At 43.1% G+C, this 15886-nt stretch overlaps 1 protein-coding gene across 1 annotated transcript in view; it reads left to right on the top strand.

The window, feature by feature from the left end:
- LOC128651370 (serine/threonine-protein phosphatase 4 regulatory subunit 1) overlaps positions 1–15886 on the top strand; it is a 515789-nt gene that overhangs the window by 377923 nt on the left and 121980 nt on the right. Inside the window, exons 13-14 of the mRNA XM_053704495.1 lie at positions 13970–14059; positions 14224–14409. Of these exons, the coding sequence (XP_053560470.1) occupies positions 13970–14059; positions 14224–14409 (276 nt within the window). The remainder of the gene's footprint in view (positions 1–13969; positions 14060–14223; positions 14410–15886) is intronic.

Here is a 15886-nt window from a genome sequence, read left to right as displayed (position 1 = left end):
AACTCCTGGTCTGCAGATATGACTTCTAAGTCCAGACTTCTTTTTCTCCCCTTTAAGGGAAAGATCTTATTTGGCCCATTCCTGGACTCAATTATCTCCACAGTTTACAGGAGGCAAGGGTGCCTACCTACCGCAAGATAAAAAGAACAAGTCTAAGGGACAAGTTTCTCATTTTCGTTCTGTTAAATCCCAACGACGGCAGTCCTCCGCTAAGCCCGAGCAAACCAAGAGTACTTGGAAACCTGCTCAGTCCTGAAATAAGTCCAAGCAGAGCAAGAAGCCCGCCAAGACTAAATCGGCATGAAGGTGCGGCCCCCGATCCGGCTCTGGATCGTGTAGGGGCAGACTGTCGCTTTTTTCAGACGTTTGGTTCGGGGACGTGCAGGATCCATGGGTCCCGGAGATCATAGCTCAGGAATACAAGATATATTGAAAGTCTAATTCACCTAAGGACAGATTTCATCTGTCATCCAGTCCAGAAAAGAGGGAAGCCTTTCTGGTGTGCGGGCGGGATCTGTCCTCCTTGGGAGTCATTGTCCTGGTGCCTATCACAGAAAGAGGTTTGGGATACTATTCAAGTGTTTAAGGAGATATGCAACAGGTGGAGGACACCGGAGATAGATCTCATGGCTTTCCATCTCAATACCAAGCTACCCAGATATGGGTCGAGGTCCAGGGATCCTCATGCGGTGCGAGTAGATGCTTTGGAGGTCCAGTCTAATTTACCTTTTCCCGCCGTTACCACTCCCTCGTGTAGTAGCCCGCATCAAGGAGGAGCAGGCATCAGTGGCCCTATTTTTTTTCACTAGACGTTTATGCGCAGTGTTATACGGCGGTGCCTGCGACCATTAGTGCTTCCCCTCGCACTGCTAAGCGCAAGCGAAAGGTTAAATCTTGCACTCCTGTCCAGGGAGCATCATGTAATTTGTCGAATATAGCTGATCGGTTCTCTGAGGATGAGGTTCTCTCTGAAACTTCAGAGTATGAACTTTCAGGGTTGGAGTCTGCTGCCTATAATCCTCCGCCTGTGGAGGAACCAGTTTTTAGATTTAGGACAGAACGTTTACTCTTTCTACTAAAGGAGGTTGTGACTACATTAGAGGTTTAAAAGGCTGAGCGGCCAGACAAACCTCTGGGTCCTCAATTTGATGGCAATCATTATTTAGGATAAGTGGGACAGGATTAGATTCCTCTTCCCCATCGTCTGTCTTTTAAGGATCCCGGTTCCGGGCTCTCTCCGGGTTTTCTTTTTACCATCCCTACTTGGTTGGCGCTATTTTTATGCTTACCACACAGAATACTAGCGCGTGTGAGAATAGTTAGTCATTCATAGAGCCGCCGGATATAAGGATGGAAACTCTGTTAAAGAGACTGTTTCAACCTAGGGGATATTTTCTTTTACTGGCGGTGGTGGTCGCCGCAGTTGCTGGAGCGGCTACCTTTTGGTGCGTCTCCTCGAAATTGATCGAGGTGGAGGGTTCAGGAAAGAATTATGGCCTTCTGGGTTTCTAACTCTATCTGTGCTGTTATTACACAGATTAATTAGCCTAAGGCTAAGACTTTAGGTTTTCTGTTAAGGCTGAAAGATATAACTTCGAAGTCTAGTCTCTTTCCCTCTCCTTTAAGGGAAAGAGTTTGTTTGACTATCTCCACGGTTTCAAAGCCTTCATACCGTAAGATAAGGAGAACAAATCTAAGGGACAAAGTTCATATTTTCATTCCTTTAGTTCTAATAAAAGCCCAGCGTCAGAGGCCTCTGCTAAGCCAGAGCAAACCAAGAGTTCTTTCAAGCCAGCTCAGTCCTGGAATAGATCCAAGCAGAGCAAGAAGCCCGCCAAGTCCACATGAAGGGGCAGCCCCCGTCCTATTTTGGATTGTGTAGGGGGCATACTGTTGCTCTTTCAGAGGCTTTGTTTAGGGACGTGCAGGATCCTTGGGTCCTGGAGGTCATAGCTCAGGGTTACAAGATAGGTTCAAATCTCACCCACCCAGGGGCAGATTCATCCTCTCAACCTGTCTTCAAGACTAGGAAAGAGGGAAGCCTTTCTGAGGTGCGTAAGGGATCTGTCCTCCTTTGGAGTCATTGTCCTAGTACCTATTGCAGAGAGAGGTTTGGGATACTATTCAAACATCTTCTTGGTCCCAAAGAAGGAGGGAACTTTCCGTCCAGTTATGGACCTAAAGTGCTTAAATTTCTAAATGTCCCCTCATTAAGATGGGGACAATAAGGTCCATCCTTCCCTTAATTCAGGAAGGACAGCTTATTACCACTATAGATATGAAATGGGCATTCCTTCACCTTCCAATCCAGAGGGAACATTTCCTTTTCCTCAGGTTTGCATTCCTGGACCAGCTGGACCAGTTCATTGCATTTCCGTTTGGTCCAGCTATTGCTCCAAGTTTTTTTACGATGGTTCTAGGGGCTCTTCTAGTAGTCGCCAGAACCTGGGGTGAAGCAGTAGCGCCCTACTTGGACGATACTCTGGTACAAGCACCATCGTTTCGTCTGGCGGAAGACCATTCGGAATCTCTCCTTTGTCTTTTTCGATCCCGCGGAGGGAAGATTAATAGAGAAAGGAGTTCTCTTATTCCAAGCACCAGGGTGGAATTCCTGGGCACGATAATAGACTCCATAGACATGAGAATATTTATAACAGACCAGAGAAGTTGTGAGCTAGCTTCAACATGTCTTGCCCTCCAGACTTCATTAAGGCCATCTGTGGCTCAGTGTATGGAGGTGATTGGTCTCATGGTGTCCAACATGCACATCGTTCTCTTTGCCAGGTTCCACCTCATGTGACTGTGCATGCTGAGGCATTAGAACAGTAATCATTAGGATCTGTCTCAACCGATTTCTCTGGACAACCGGTCGAGAGAATCGCTCTCTTGGTGGCTCTGTCCGGATCATATGTCCCAAGGGACATCCTTTTTAAGACCATCCTGGGTGACTGTGACTACGGACACAAGTCTGTCAGGATGGGGAGCTGTTTGGTGCGCCAAGAAGGAAGGGTTTGTGGATGCAGGAGGAGAGCTCCTTCCCGTTCAACATTCTGGACCTTTGAGCAATATTCAACACTCTGAAGGCTTGGCCCCTACTGGGTTTGTCGCAATTTATCTGATTTCAATCAGACAATATAACCTTGGTGGCTTACATCAACCATCAGGGGGGAATGAGAAGCTCCCTAGCAATGAGGGAAGTATCTCGGATTCTGGAGTGGGTGGAGATCCACAACTGTTTGCTGACAGCGATCCACATTCCAGGTGTTGACATCTGGGATGCGGATTTTCTCAACAGACAATCCTTTCATCCGGGGGAATGGTCTCTCCATCCCGAAGTGTTTGCGGAGATATGCAACAGGTGGGGAACGCCGGAGATAGATCTCATGGCATCCCATCTCAATACCAAGCTACCCAGATATGGGTTGAGGTCCAGGGATCCTCAGGCAGAGCTAGTAGATGCATTAGCGGTGCCTTGGAGGTTCGATCTGATTTCTCTTTTCCTGCCATTTCCACTCCTTTCTCTCTAATGGTGGCTCGAATCATACAGGAGCAGGCATCAGTGATATTTATTGCTCCATCGTGGCCGCGACGGATATGGTTCGTTGATCTAGTGGGGATGTCATCATCTCCTCCTTGGAAATTACCTTGTCACAGGGATCTGCTGAAACAAGGCCCCTTTCTTCATCAAGATCTAGATTCTCTGAGGTTGACTGTGTGGAGATTGAACGCTTAGTCTTAGCCAAGAGAAGGTTTTAAGAGAGTGTTATTGATAATCTCATTCAAGCTCGTAAGCCGGTTACTCGTCACATGCATTATAAGTTCTGAAAGACCTACTTATTCTGGTGTGCAGAGTGTGGTTTGTCCTGGCACAAAGTAAAGGTTGCCAGGATTCTTTCTTTTCTCCAGGACGGACTGGAGAAGGGCCTCTCGGCTAGTTTCTTGAAGGGACAGATTTCGGCCCTGTCTGTTTTACTGCACAAGAGGCTTGCTGAGCTTCCGGATGTACAGTTTTTTGTTAAGGTTCTAACTAGGATCAGGCCAGTCTTGAGATCTAATGTTCCTCCTTGGAGTTTAAATCTTGTTCTTAAAGTTTGCAACAGGCTCCGTTTGAGCCTATGCATGAGGTTGTCATTAAGTTGTTGTCTTGGAAGGTTATTTTTCTACTAGCTATTGCTTCTGCATGCAGAGTCTCTGAGATTGCTGCCTCGCAATGTGACCCTCCTTATCTGGTGTTCCATGCTGATAAGGCTGTTCTACGAACTAAGTTAGGATTTCTTTCTAAGGTTGTGTCAAATCGCAACATCAATCAAGAAATTGGGGTTCCTTCCTTATGTCCTAATACTCCTTCATCGAAGGACTGTTTACTGCATAGTCTGGATGTGGTTCATGCCTTAAAGTTCTATCTTCAGGCTACGAAGGGATTTAGACAAACTTCTTCTCTGTTATCTATTCTGGGAGGCATAGGGGTCAGAAGGCCTCTTCGACTCCTTATCTTTTTGGTTAAGGAGTATCATCCGCTAAGCATGAGTCAGCGAGTCTTATGCCTCCTCAGAGGATTATGGATCATTCTACGAGAGCAGTGACTTCCTTTTGGGCCTTCAAAAATGAGGCCTTTATGGATCAGATTTGTAGTGCGGCTACCTAGTCCTCCTTACATACATTTCCAAAGTTTACTTGTTTGATGTTTTTTGCTTCTGCTGAAACAGCCTTCGGGAGAGAGGTTTTACAGGCGGTGGTGCCCTCAGATTGGAGGTCGCCTCTCTTTTTTACCCTCCCGTTAGCATTCAGTATCCTCTGGAGCTTGGGTATAATTTCCTATAAGTAAGGAATGCAGCTGTGGACTCTCCCTGTATTAAGAAGGAAAACATAAATTATGCTTACCAGCTAATTTCCTTTCCTTCTATACAGGGAGAGTCCACAGCTCCTGCCGTGTTCTCCGATGGGCGGCCCTAAATTTGAATTTATTTTTCTGGTACCTTTTTCACCCTGATATTTCTCCTACTGTTCCTTGTTCCCTCGGCAGAATGACTGGGGGATAAGGGAAGTGGGGGAGGTATTTAAGCCTTTGGCTGGGGTGTCTTTGCCTCCTCCTGGTGGCCTGGTTCAGTATTCCCACAAGTAAGGAATGTAGCTGTGGACTCTCCCTGTACAGAAGGAAAGGAAATGATCTGGTAAGCATAATTTTGTTATCTTTTTGGTTAAGGAGTGTTATTCGCTTAGCTTATGAGACAGCGGGACATAAACCTCTTCAAAGGATTACGGCTCATTCTACTAGAGCAGTGACTTTCTCTTGGCCCTTTAAGAATGAGACCTCTATGGATCAGATTTGTAAGGCGGCTACCTGGTCGTCCTTAAATACTTTTTCTTAATTCTACAAGTTTTGCAGGCTGTGGTGCCCTCCGATTAGTGCCTGCCTCTCTTTTTGTCCCTCCCGTTATCATTCACTGTCCTCTAGAGCTTGGGTATAGTTTTCCCAACAGTAAGGAATGATGCCGTGGACTCTCCTTATATTAAGAAGGAAAACATAAATTATGCTTTCCAGATAATTTAATTTCCTGCTGTATAAGGAGAGTCCTCGGCCCCCGCCCGTGTTCTCTGATGGGCGGCCCTCTAAATTATGTTTCCTTTCATGTAATTAGCAAGAGTCCATGAGCTAGTGACGTATGGGATATACATTCCTACCAGGAGGGGCAAAGTTTCCCAAACCTCAAAATGCCTATAAATACACCCCTCACCACACCCACAAATCAGTTTTACAAACTTTGCCTCCTATGGAGGTGGTGAAGTAAGTTTGTGCTAGATTCTACGTTGATATGCGCTCCGCAGCAGGTTGGAGCCCGGTTTTCCTCTCAGCGTGCAGTGAATGTCAGAGGGATGTGAGGAGAGTATTGCCTATTTGAATTCAATGATCTCCTTCTACGGGGTCTATTTCATAGGTTCTCTGTTATCGGTCGTAGAGATTCTTCTCTTACCTCCCTTTTCAGATCGACGATATACTCTTATATATATACCATTACCTCTACTGATTCTCGTTTCAGTACTGGTTTGGCTTTCTACTACATGTAGATGAGTGTCCTGGGGTAAGTAAGTCTTATTTTCTGTGACACTCTAAGCTATGGTTGGGCACTTTTATATAAAGTTCTAAATATATGTATTCAAACATTTATTTGCCTTCACTCAGGACGTTCAAACATTCCTTATTTCAGACAGTCCGTTTCATATTTGGGATAATGCATATGAATACATTTTTTTCTTACCTTAAAATTTGACTTTTTTCCCTGTGGGCTGTTAGGCTCGCGGGGGCTGAAAATGCTTCATTTTATTGCGTCATTCTTGGCGCGGACATAATTTATGTAAGAACTTACCTGATAAATTAATTTCTTTCATATTAGCAAGAGTCCATGAGGCCCACCCTTTTTGTGGTGGTTATGATTTTTTTGTATAAAGCACAATTATTCCAATTCCTTATTTTTTATGCTTTCGCACTTTTTTCTTATCACCCCACTTCTTGGCTATGCGTTAAACTGATTTATGGGTGTGGTGAGGGGTGTATTTATAGGCATTTTGAGGTTTGGGAAACTTTGCCCCTCCTGGTAGGAATGTATATCCCATACGTCACTAGCTCATGGACTCTTGCTAATATGAAAGAAATGAATTTATCAGGTAAGTTCTTACATAAATTATGTTTTTCTTCTGGCACCATTTATACCCTGGTATTTCTCCTACTGTTCCTTGTTCCCTCTGCAGAATGATTGGGGGATGGGGGAATTGGAAGAGGTATTTAAGTCTTTGGCTGTAGTGTCTTTGCCTCCTCCTGGTAGCCAGGTTTAGTATTTCCCAACGGTAAGGAATGATGCATAATTTATGTTTTTATGGGTACTTTTTCCTTCAAGCAGGGATTGGGGATATTCTGTGTCCATGTAATCCTCTTCGGTAAGAGTAACGGTGGCTTTTAGCAGTTATATTGCTTGGAGGCTCAGATTATTCCACCAGTGCAGTTTTGCTCCACATGTGTAAATAAAACGTTATTGTCTAAAAATAAGCATACTCTCTGAGCCATCTGTCTTTCAGGATAATGTTGTCTGTGCCATGCCTCAGCTTTCCACTTAAACGTCCCAAGCGTTAGCAGCTTCACAAGCAGTGCCCTACGGTTCCTCTCAACCTGTTCCTGGGGATGTATATATACCAGGTGATTTAGCTGCACAACTGACTTCTGCAGTCTCTGCAGCTTTGAGTGCCTTACCTTTTGCTGGTAAGAGAAAAAGAAAATCCAAGAACATCTCTAAAGATAGTAGTTTGGATTCCGCCCAGGCTGCCTTAGTCAGTCTATCTTAGTTATCTTAGGAAAATTACTCCTCTGAGGGCGAGATCTCTGATTGTGAATCTGCTGTTGCTAGTACAGCGGACTCAGAGGAGGTATATTTTAGATTTAAGTTGGAACACCTCAGTTTACTTTTAAAAGAGGTTCTAGCTACTTTGGAGGACTCTGAGTCTACTGTAGCAGAGACTCCTAAGAAGGCTAATAAACTTAACAGAGTATTTGATGTCAAACCCAAATCTGTGGAAGTATTTCCTATTCCAGATTGCATGTCTTGGGAGAAGCCAGGTGTTCTCTTTTCCCGGTCTCCTTTTATTAAAAAGATGTTTCCTGTTGCTGACTCTGTGTGGGATCTTTGGCACACTGTTCCTAGAGTGGAGGGCGCTATATCCACCCTAGACAAGAGAACCACTATTCCTCTAGAGGATAGTTCCACCTTTAATGTCCCTATGGTTAGGAAACTGGAAGGTTACTTAAGGAAAATGTTCTTACACCAGGGTTTACAATGGCAACCTGTTGCTAGTATTGCTACAGTTGCTGGTGCGGCCTCTTATTGGTGCGACTCCTTGTCCGATCTGATTTCGTAGGAGACTACAATAGAGGAGATCCAGGATAGTATCAAAGCTTTAAAGCTGGCTGATACCTTTATCTGCAATGCCAGCATGCAAGTAGTTAGTTTGGGAGCAAAGATGTCTAGCTTTGCCATTCTGTCTTGCAGAGCCCTGTGGCTAAAGTCTTGGTCTGCTGATGTGACATCCAAGTCTAAGCTTCTGTCTCTGCCCTTTAAGGGCAATACTTTATTTGGTCCATGGTTACTGGTGGAAAGGGGGCTTTTCTGCCACAGGACAAAAAGGGATGACCCAAGGGTCGTCAGAATTCTAATTTTCGTTCCTTTCAAAACTTCAAGGGAAAGAAATCCTCCTTCTTCCAAACCTGAGCAAGCCACGACCTCTTGGAGATCTAACCAGCCTTAGAATAAGAGTAAACTATCCAAGAAACCAAAAGTCAGTATGAAGGGCCTGCCCCCAATATAGTCCTGGATCAAGTGTGGGGCAGGCTTTCCTTCTTTCAGCAGGCTTTTTATTTGCGATGTCCTAGATCCTTGGGCAGTGGAAGTAGTCTCCCAAGGATACAGGATAGGATTCCAATCTTGTCCTCCCAGGGGCAGATTTCTCCTGTCAGATTATCTGTAAACCAGGTAAAGAGAGAGGCTTCCTTAAACTATGTAAAGGAGGGCAAACGGAAGAAACAGGTAAATGAGACCAGAACTGCTTGAAAATCCCTAGATCTTGATCCATATTTTGGAAAATTGTCATTTTGCCGAGACACCATCAAATCCAACTCCGGAACTCCCCACTTGAGAGTTATCATTGAAAATACTTCCGGATGAAGACCCCATTCCCCTGGATGAAAAGTCTGCCTGCTCAAATAATCTGCTTCCTAGTACACCCCTGGGATGTGGATGGCAGAAATTAGATAATTGTGAGACTCTGCCCACTGAATAATGCGAGTCACTTCCCTTATAGCTAAGGAACTCTGTGTTCCTCCCTGGTGGTTGATAAATGCCACCAAAGTAATGTTGTCCGATTGAAATCTGATAAACCGGATCAAACTCAGTTGAGGCCAAGTTATCAGTGCATTGAAGATTGCTCTCAAATCTAGGATATTTATTGGGAGGGAAGACTCCTCCTGAGTCCAAAGTACCTGAGCTCTTAAGGAACAGCAAACTATTGCCCAGCCCGACAGGCTGGCATACGTGGTCACATTCTCCCAAGATGGTCTCAGGAAGCATGTGCCCTGGGGACAGATGGTCCTGGGAGATCCACCAGGACAGAGAGTTTCTCTTCTGGTTGTCCAGGACTATCCTCAGAGAGATCAGAGTGGCCTCCATTCCATTATCTGAGCATGCATAACTGTAGAGGTCTCAGATGGAAACGAGCAAAAGGAATAATGTCCATGGAAGCCACAATTAGACCAATTACTTCCATAAACAGGGCCACTGACGGAACGTACAGAGGACTGAAGAGTGTCTAGTTGCATTGATACTTAATCTAGGGTTAAAGGAGAATTCTTAAAAGACAGTTATTGGCATTACGAAATGTGAGAAGGTTCTATTTCGGCCTCCACATGCCCAGAGTGAGGACCTCCACAGAATGAACATTCGTGCTTATATTTGCACGATGCACCAAATCTACAGGGGCAGATTTCTCCTGTCAGATTATCTGTAAACCAGGTAAAGAGAGAGGCTTCCTTAAACTATGTAAAGGAAGTCACTTCTCTGGGAGTGGTTGTCCACGTTCCTCTGGCGGAACAAGGTCAAGGATTCTATTCCAATCTATTTGTGGTTCCCAAGAAAGAGGAAACTTTTCGTCCCATTTTGGACCTCGTGTCTCAACAAATTTCTCAAGGTTCCGTCCTTCAAAATGGAGACTATTTGTTCTATCCTCCCTTTAGTTCAGGAGGGTCGGTTTATGACTACCGTCAACCTGGACGCGTATCTTCATGTTCCTATTCACAAGGAACATTTCCTATACCTTCGGTTTGTAGCCCTTCCTTTCGGCCTTGCCACTGCCCCTCTGTATCTTTGTGATGTTTCTAAGGGCTCTTATGGCAGTGGCCAGGTCTCAGGGAATCGCAGTGGCTCCGTACCTGGACGATATTTTGGTTCAGATGGCATCTTTTCATTTAGCAAGATCGCATATGGTTTCTCTGTTGACGATTCTCCACTACCAAGGGTGAAAGCTGAATCTGGATAAAAATTCCTTGGTGCCAAATACTAGGATATGTTTTTAGGGATGATCATAGACTCTATCTCCATGAAGATTTTCTTGATGGAAGTAAGAAAATCCAGGCTACTTGCTGCTTGTCTTTCACTTCAGTCCTCTGTACGTTCCGTCAGTGGCCCTGTTTATGGAAGTAATTGGTCTAATTGTGGCTTCCATGGACATTATTCCTTTTGCTCGTTTCCATCTGAGACCTCTACAGTTATGCATGCTCAGATAATGGAATGGAGGCCACTCTGATCTCTCTGAGGATAGTCCTGGACAACCAGAAGAGAAACTCTCTGTCCTGGTGGATCTCCCAGGACCATCTGTCCCCAGGGCACATGCTTCCTGAGACCATCTTGGGAGAATGTGACCACGTATGCCAGCCTGTCGGGCTGGGCAATAGTTTGCTGTTCCTTAAGAGCTCAGGTACTTTGGACTCAGGAGGAGTCTTCCCTCCCAATAAATATCCTAGATTTGAGAGCAATCTTCAATGCACTGATAACTTGGCCTCAACTGAGTTTGATCCGGTTTATCAGATTTCAATCGGACAACATTACTTTGGTGGCATTTATCAACCACCAGGGAGGAACACAGAGTTCCTTAGCTATAAGGGAAGTGACTCGCATTATTCAGTGGGCAGAGTCTCACAATTATCTAATTTCTGCCATCCACATCCCAGGGGTGTACTAGGAAGCAGATTATTTGAGCAGGCAGACTTTTCATCCAGGGGAATGGGGTCTTCATCCGGAAGTATTTTCAATGATAACTCTCAAGTGGGGAGTTCCGGAGTTGGATTTGATGGTGTCTCGGCAAAATGACAATTTTCCAAAATATGGATCAAGATCTAGGGATTTTCAAGCAGTTCTGGTCTCATTTACCTGTTTCTTCCGTTTGCCCTCCTTCCTCGGGTGATAGCTCGTATCAAACAGGAGCAGGCTTCCGTGATTCTAATTTCTCCAGCTTGGCCTTGCAAATGTTGGTTTGCGGACCTGCTGAAGATGTCGTCCTTTCCCCCGTGGAAGTTGCCTCTGTGGAAGGACCTTCTATTTCAGGGTCCTTTTCTGCATCCAAAACTAGACTCTCTGAAGCTGACTGTTTGGAGATTGAACGCTTAGTCTTGTCTAGACGAAGTTTCTCTGAACAGGCAGGTTATTGATGATGCCATGATTCAGACTTGTTTACCGGTAACTCTCAAGATTTATCATAAGGTGTGGCGCACATACCTTTACTGATGCCAATCTAGGGGTTTCCCTTGGAGTCAGCTGAGGGTTCCCCGCATTTTGTCTTTTCTCCAGGAGGGTCTAGAGAAGGGTTTGTCAGTCAGTACTCTGAAGGGTCAGTATTTCTAGCCCTTTCGGTTCTATTGCATAAATGTCTGGCCGATTTACCAGATGTTCAACCTTTTGTTCAGGCCTTTGTTAAAGTCTGTTGCGCCTCTGTGGAGCCTTAATTTTGTTCTTAGGGTTCTGAAGCAGGCTCCGTTTGAGCCTATTGTCTTAGAAAGTTTTGTTTCTTTTAGCCATTTCTTCTGCTCGTAGAGTCTGAGCTTAAAGGGACACTGAACCCAAATTTTTTCTTCTCTCTTCTCTTGCTATCTTTATTTGAAAAATAAGGCATCTAAGCTATGGAGCCAGCCAATTTTTGGTTTAGGACAAGGACAGCACTTGTTTATTGGTGGGGGAATTTATCCACCAATCAGCAAGAACAACCCAAATTGTTTGCCAAAAATGGGCCGGCATCTAAACTTACATTCTTGCTTTTCAAATAAAGATAAGAGAATGAAGAAAATTTGCTAATAGGAGTAAATTAGAAATTTGCTTAAAATTGCATGCTCTATCTGAAACACGAGAGAAAAAATTTGGGTTCAGTGTCCCTTTAAGGCTCTACATTGTGACCCCACTTATCTTATTTTCCATGAGGTTAAGGCGGTCCTTTGTACCAAATTGGGATTTCTTCCTAAAGTGGTTTCGGACCGCAATATCAATCAGGAAATTGTTGTTCCTTCTTTCTGTTCTAACCCTTCTTCTCATAAGAAATGTCCGTTACATAACCTGGATGTAGTGCGTGCTTTGAAGTTCTTTCTGCAGGCTACTAGGGATTTTTGTCAATCTACTGCCATTTTTGTTGTGTTTTCTGGTAAACGTAAGGGCCAGAAGGCCACTTCAACTACTCTTTCTTTTTGCTTGAGGAGTGTCATTCGTTTGGCCTATGAGACAACTGGACAACAGCCTCCTGAGAGGATTACGGCTCATTCGACTAGGGCTGTTTTTTTTCTTCTTGGGCTTTTAAAAACTAGGTTTCTGTGGAGCAAATCTGCAAGGTTGGCCACTTGGTCTTCGTCGCATACTTTTTCCAAATTGTACAAATGTTTTTGCCTCTGCTGAGGCTTCTTTTGGGAGGAAAAGTTCTTCAAGCGATGAAGCCTTCTGTTTAGGTCCCCCTGTCTTGTTCTCCCTCCCTTCCATTCTGTGTCCTCTAGCTTGGATATTGGTTCCCACTAGTAATTAGAATGGATTTGTGGACTCTCCAAGCCATTGGAGAGAAAACTAAATTTATGCTTAACACTTTTTGGTAGCGCCACACAAACGGCACCAATGTTAAAAAGCATAACTTCACAACCTGTATAACAATCAATGTTTTTCTTAGAGCCCATCCAAACAAAGGACCGGTAAGCGCAGATAAAAAAAATATACCAGTTTATTATAAAAGAGTAAAAGATGTACACTCACAAAATCCACCCTCAAACATATGAAGTATGTAACAGCGTTGGTTTAAAAGTTGTTCACAAACAACAACCCACATGAGGTCTTTTTTTCTCCTTAATATCGTAAATGCCCGCTTTAGTGTTTATAGGGTATAGAAAGCGTGATGTCTCCTTCAAATATCCCCAATACTAGTAATACCTCGGGCTCAGAATAAAAGGACTTTCCACAAGTGGTTAAGGCAAACGGAGGTGGTGTAGCTTAGGTAGCAGTCCCTCTGTTACAAGCCGGCTTCAGATCTGCCGCTACACACAGCTCACCCATGTACTCCGTGATGTGTAATGGGTGTGGCCTAATGCGTTTCATAGGGCTCCTCCCATGCTTACCTGATAAATTCTTTCCTTACCTTTCCTGGCATAGAGAGTCCACGACCCGCCCTTATCTAGATTTTGAGACGGCTTATTTTGTTTTTGTCTTTTTCTACACTTCAGGCACCTCTATAACATTTGTGTCTTCTTCTCTTTACATATTCGTTCTGCTGAATGACTGGGGGATTGTGGGAAGTAGGAGGATACTTAAAGCTTTGCTGAGGTGTTCTTTACCTCCTCCTGGTGGCCAGGAGTTGAATTCCCACTAGTAATTAGAATGGATTTGTGGACTCTCCATGCCAGGGAAGAAAATAATTTATCAGGTAAGCATAAATTGTGGGGGGGTTTTTTGCCCCATCCAAAAAACTTGTGGTCTCCACAGCTTGGTTATTAGTTCCCAGGAATAATGGCTTGTGGGCTCTCACCACCTTTATGAAGGAAAACAAAAAAAAATTCTTACCTAATAAATTCATTTCTCACATGGTGGCAATGAGTCCATGACACCCACCCATCTTCATTGTTTTTAATCAATGTTTTTTTGGTTTTGGGAGCAGTTCTGGTTTGCGCCTCATTTTCCCTAGTTTGTCCTTTTCTACTGTTCTACTTCTCCTTTCTTTGCTATACATCAAACTGGCATACCAGTGAGGTGGGGGTGATTAAGTGCTCTTGAAGTTTTGTGAATCTTTTCCTCCTCTTAATGGCCAGTAGTTGAATCTCAGGAGTAATGCCTTTTTTTTTCTTTATTGTCCCTTAAACATGTTGCTTTGTATAGCTAAAATAAAGTTAATTTCAATTTCAGTCTTTGAATTACAGATGTCCAGTTGTGAACTCAGCGTTTCCATTGAATATGATCAGGAAGACCAAAACCTAGATAGTTCTGATGAAGAAAGGCCAAAAATTCAGGTGAGAATTCTTTTCTCCTATAATATTTATTTTAAAGGTTATTTTTAATAGTTATCAGATATTTCTAGACCATCAGTGCAAATTTAAAATGTTTATATAGATTTCTGCATAGAAGAAATATTTCACAATCACTTTTTTATAATTTTGTTTTCTACTTACGCTAGGATGTTGTGCCGCAGCCATTATTAGACCAATATTTATCCATGACTGATCCCGTCCGTGCCCAGACGGTGGATACGGAAATAACAAAACATTGTGCATACAGTCTTCCAGGTGTGGCATTAACTCTAGGAAGACAGAACTGGCATTGTCTGAAAGAAACATATGAAACCCTAGCCGCTGATGTTCAGGTGAGATGCTTTAACGTGACATTGTACTGACATGTCCTTAAAGGGACAGTCTAGGCCAAAATAAACTTTCATGATTCAGATAGAGCATGTAATTTTAAACAATTTTCCAATTTACTTTTGGCACCAATTTTGCTTTGTTCTCTTGGTATTCTTAGTTGAAAGCTTAACCTAGGAGGTTCATATGCTAATTTCTTAGACCTTGAAGGCCACCTCTTTTCTGAATGCATTTTAACAGTTTTTCACTACTAGAGGGTGTTAGTTCATGTATTTCCTATAGATAACACTGGGCTCGTGCACGTGAAGTTATGTGGGAGCAGGCTCTGATTGGCTAAACTGCAAGTCTGTCAAAAGAACTGAAATAAAGGGGCAGTTTGCAGAGGCTTAGATACAAGATAATCACAGAGGTTAAAAGTATATTAATATAACTGTGTTGGTTATGCATAACTGGGGAATAGGTAATAAAGGGATTATCTATCTTTTAAAACAATAAAAGTTCTGGTGTAGACTGTCCCTTTAATCTCAAAATCTGTCACATTGTGCTAAAATGCATGCTGTATAATTTTACATCTATTCAACATTTAATTTGGTATAAGTGTGCCCTGATAAGTGTTGTGTTGTTCAAAAATTGAATGTACAAAGCTTTAAAAAAGCTAGTAACAATGCGTAAAAAAACAAGGCTTTGAAACCAAAGGCCTATGCTCTTTATAGGTTTTTTTGCAACATTTTAAGTTATAAATTAGAATATACAATTTCGGATATCCTTTTTTAAGTTTATGCAAAAAGATCAATGCCTGCACTTCCTTTGATAAACCAGAATGCATTGCCCCATTCAAATGGAAGTGTGTGTGGCAAATGTACTGCCATATTGAACAGAAATTGCTTTGAATTTGAAATGAACAATAGACTATTTTCTTGCAAATTTCAAAGTTAAAGGGATACTAAACCCAAATTTTTTCTTTCATGATTCAGATGCAATTTTAAGCAACTTTCTAATTTACTCCTATTATCAATTTTTCTTTGTTCTCTTGCTATCTTTATTTGAAAAGACAGGAATCTAAGCTAAGGAACCAGACCATTTTTGGTTCTGCACCCGGGGTAGCGCTTGCTGATTGGTGTCAATTAGAAAGTTGCTTAAAATTGCATGCTCTGAATAATAAAAGAAAAAAAATTGGGTTTATCATACCTTTAATGCAATTCCCTCCCACACCCGTGACAGCCCTCAGGGAATTACAAAATGCATATATGCATATACTGTGCACTTTTAAATTAGGTGCTTGAGCCTCAAAGTGTCCAACCCTGCATCGAGTTAGCACACGTTCGTCCGCCGCTATGTACGCGTCTGGTTTTTAGCACTCAAATTGGAGGATGGGGCCATTTTCACTCTGGCTAAACATACTACTATTCCTTTGGAAGACAGTACTTCTTTTAAAGACCCTTTAGACAGAAAGCTAGTCTTTTCATGGAAGGGCCTTTTTCA

Source organism: Bombina bombina, chromosome 1 (assembly GCF_027579735.1).
Source record: "Bombina bombina isolate aBomBom1 chromosome 1, aBomBom1.pri, whole genome shotgun sequence".
NCBI lineage: Eukaryota > Metazoa > Chordata > Amphibia > Anura > Bombinatoridae > Bombina > Bombina bombina.
This window is presented reverse-complemented; position numbering and strand designations above follow the sequence as displayed.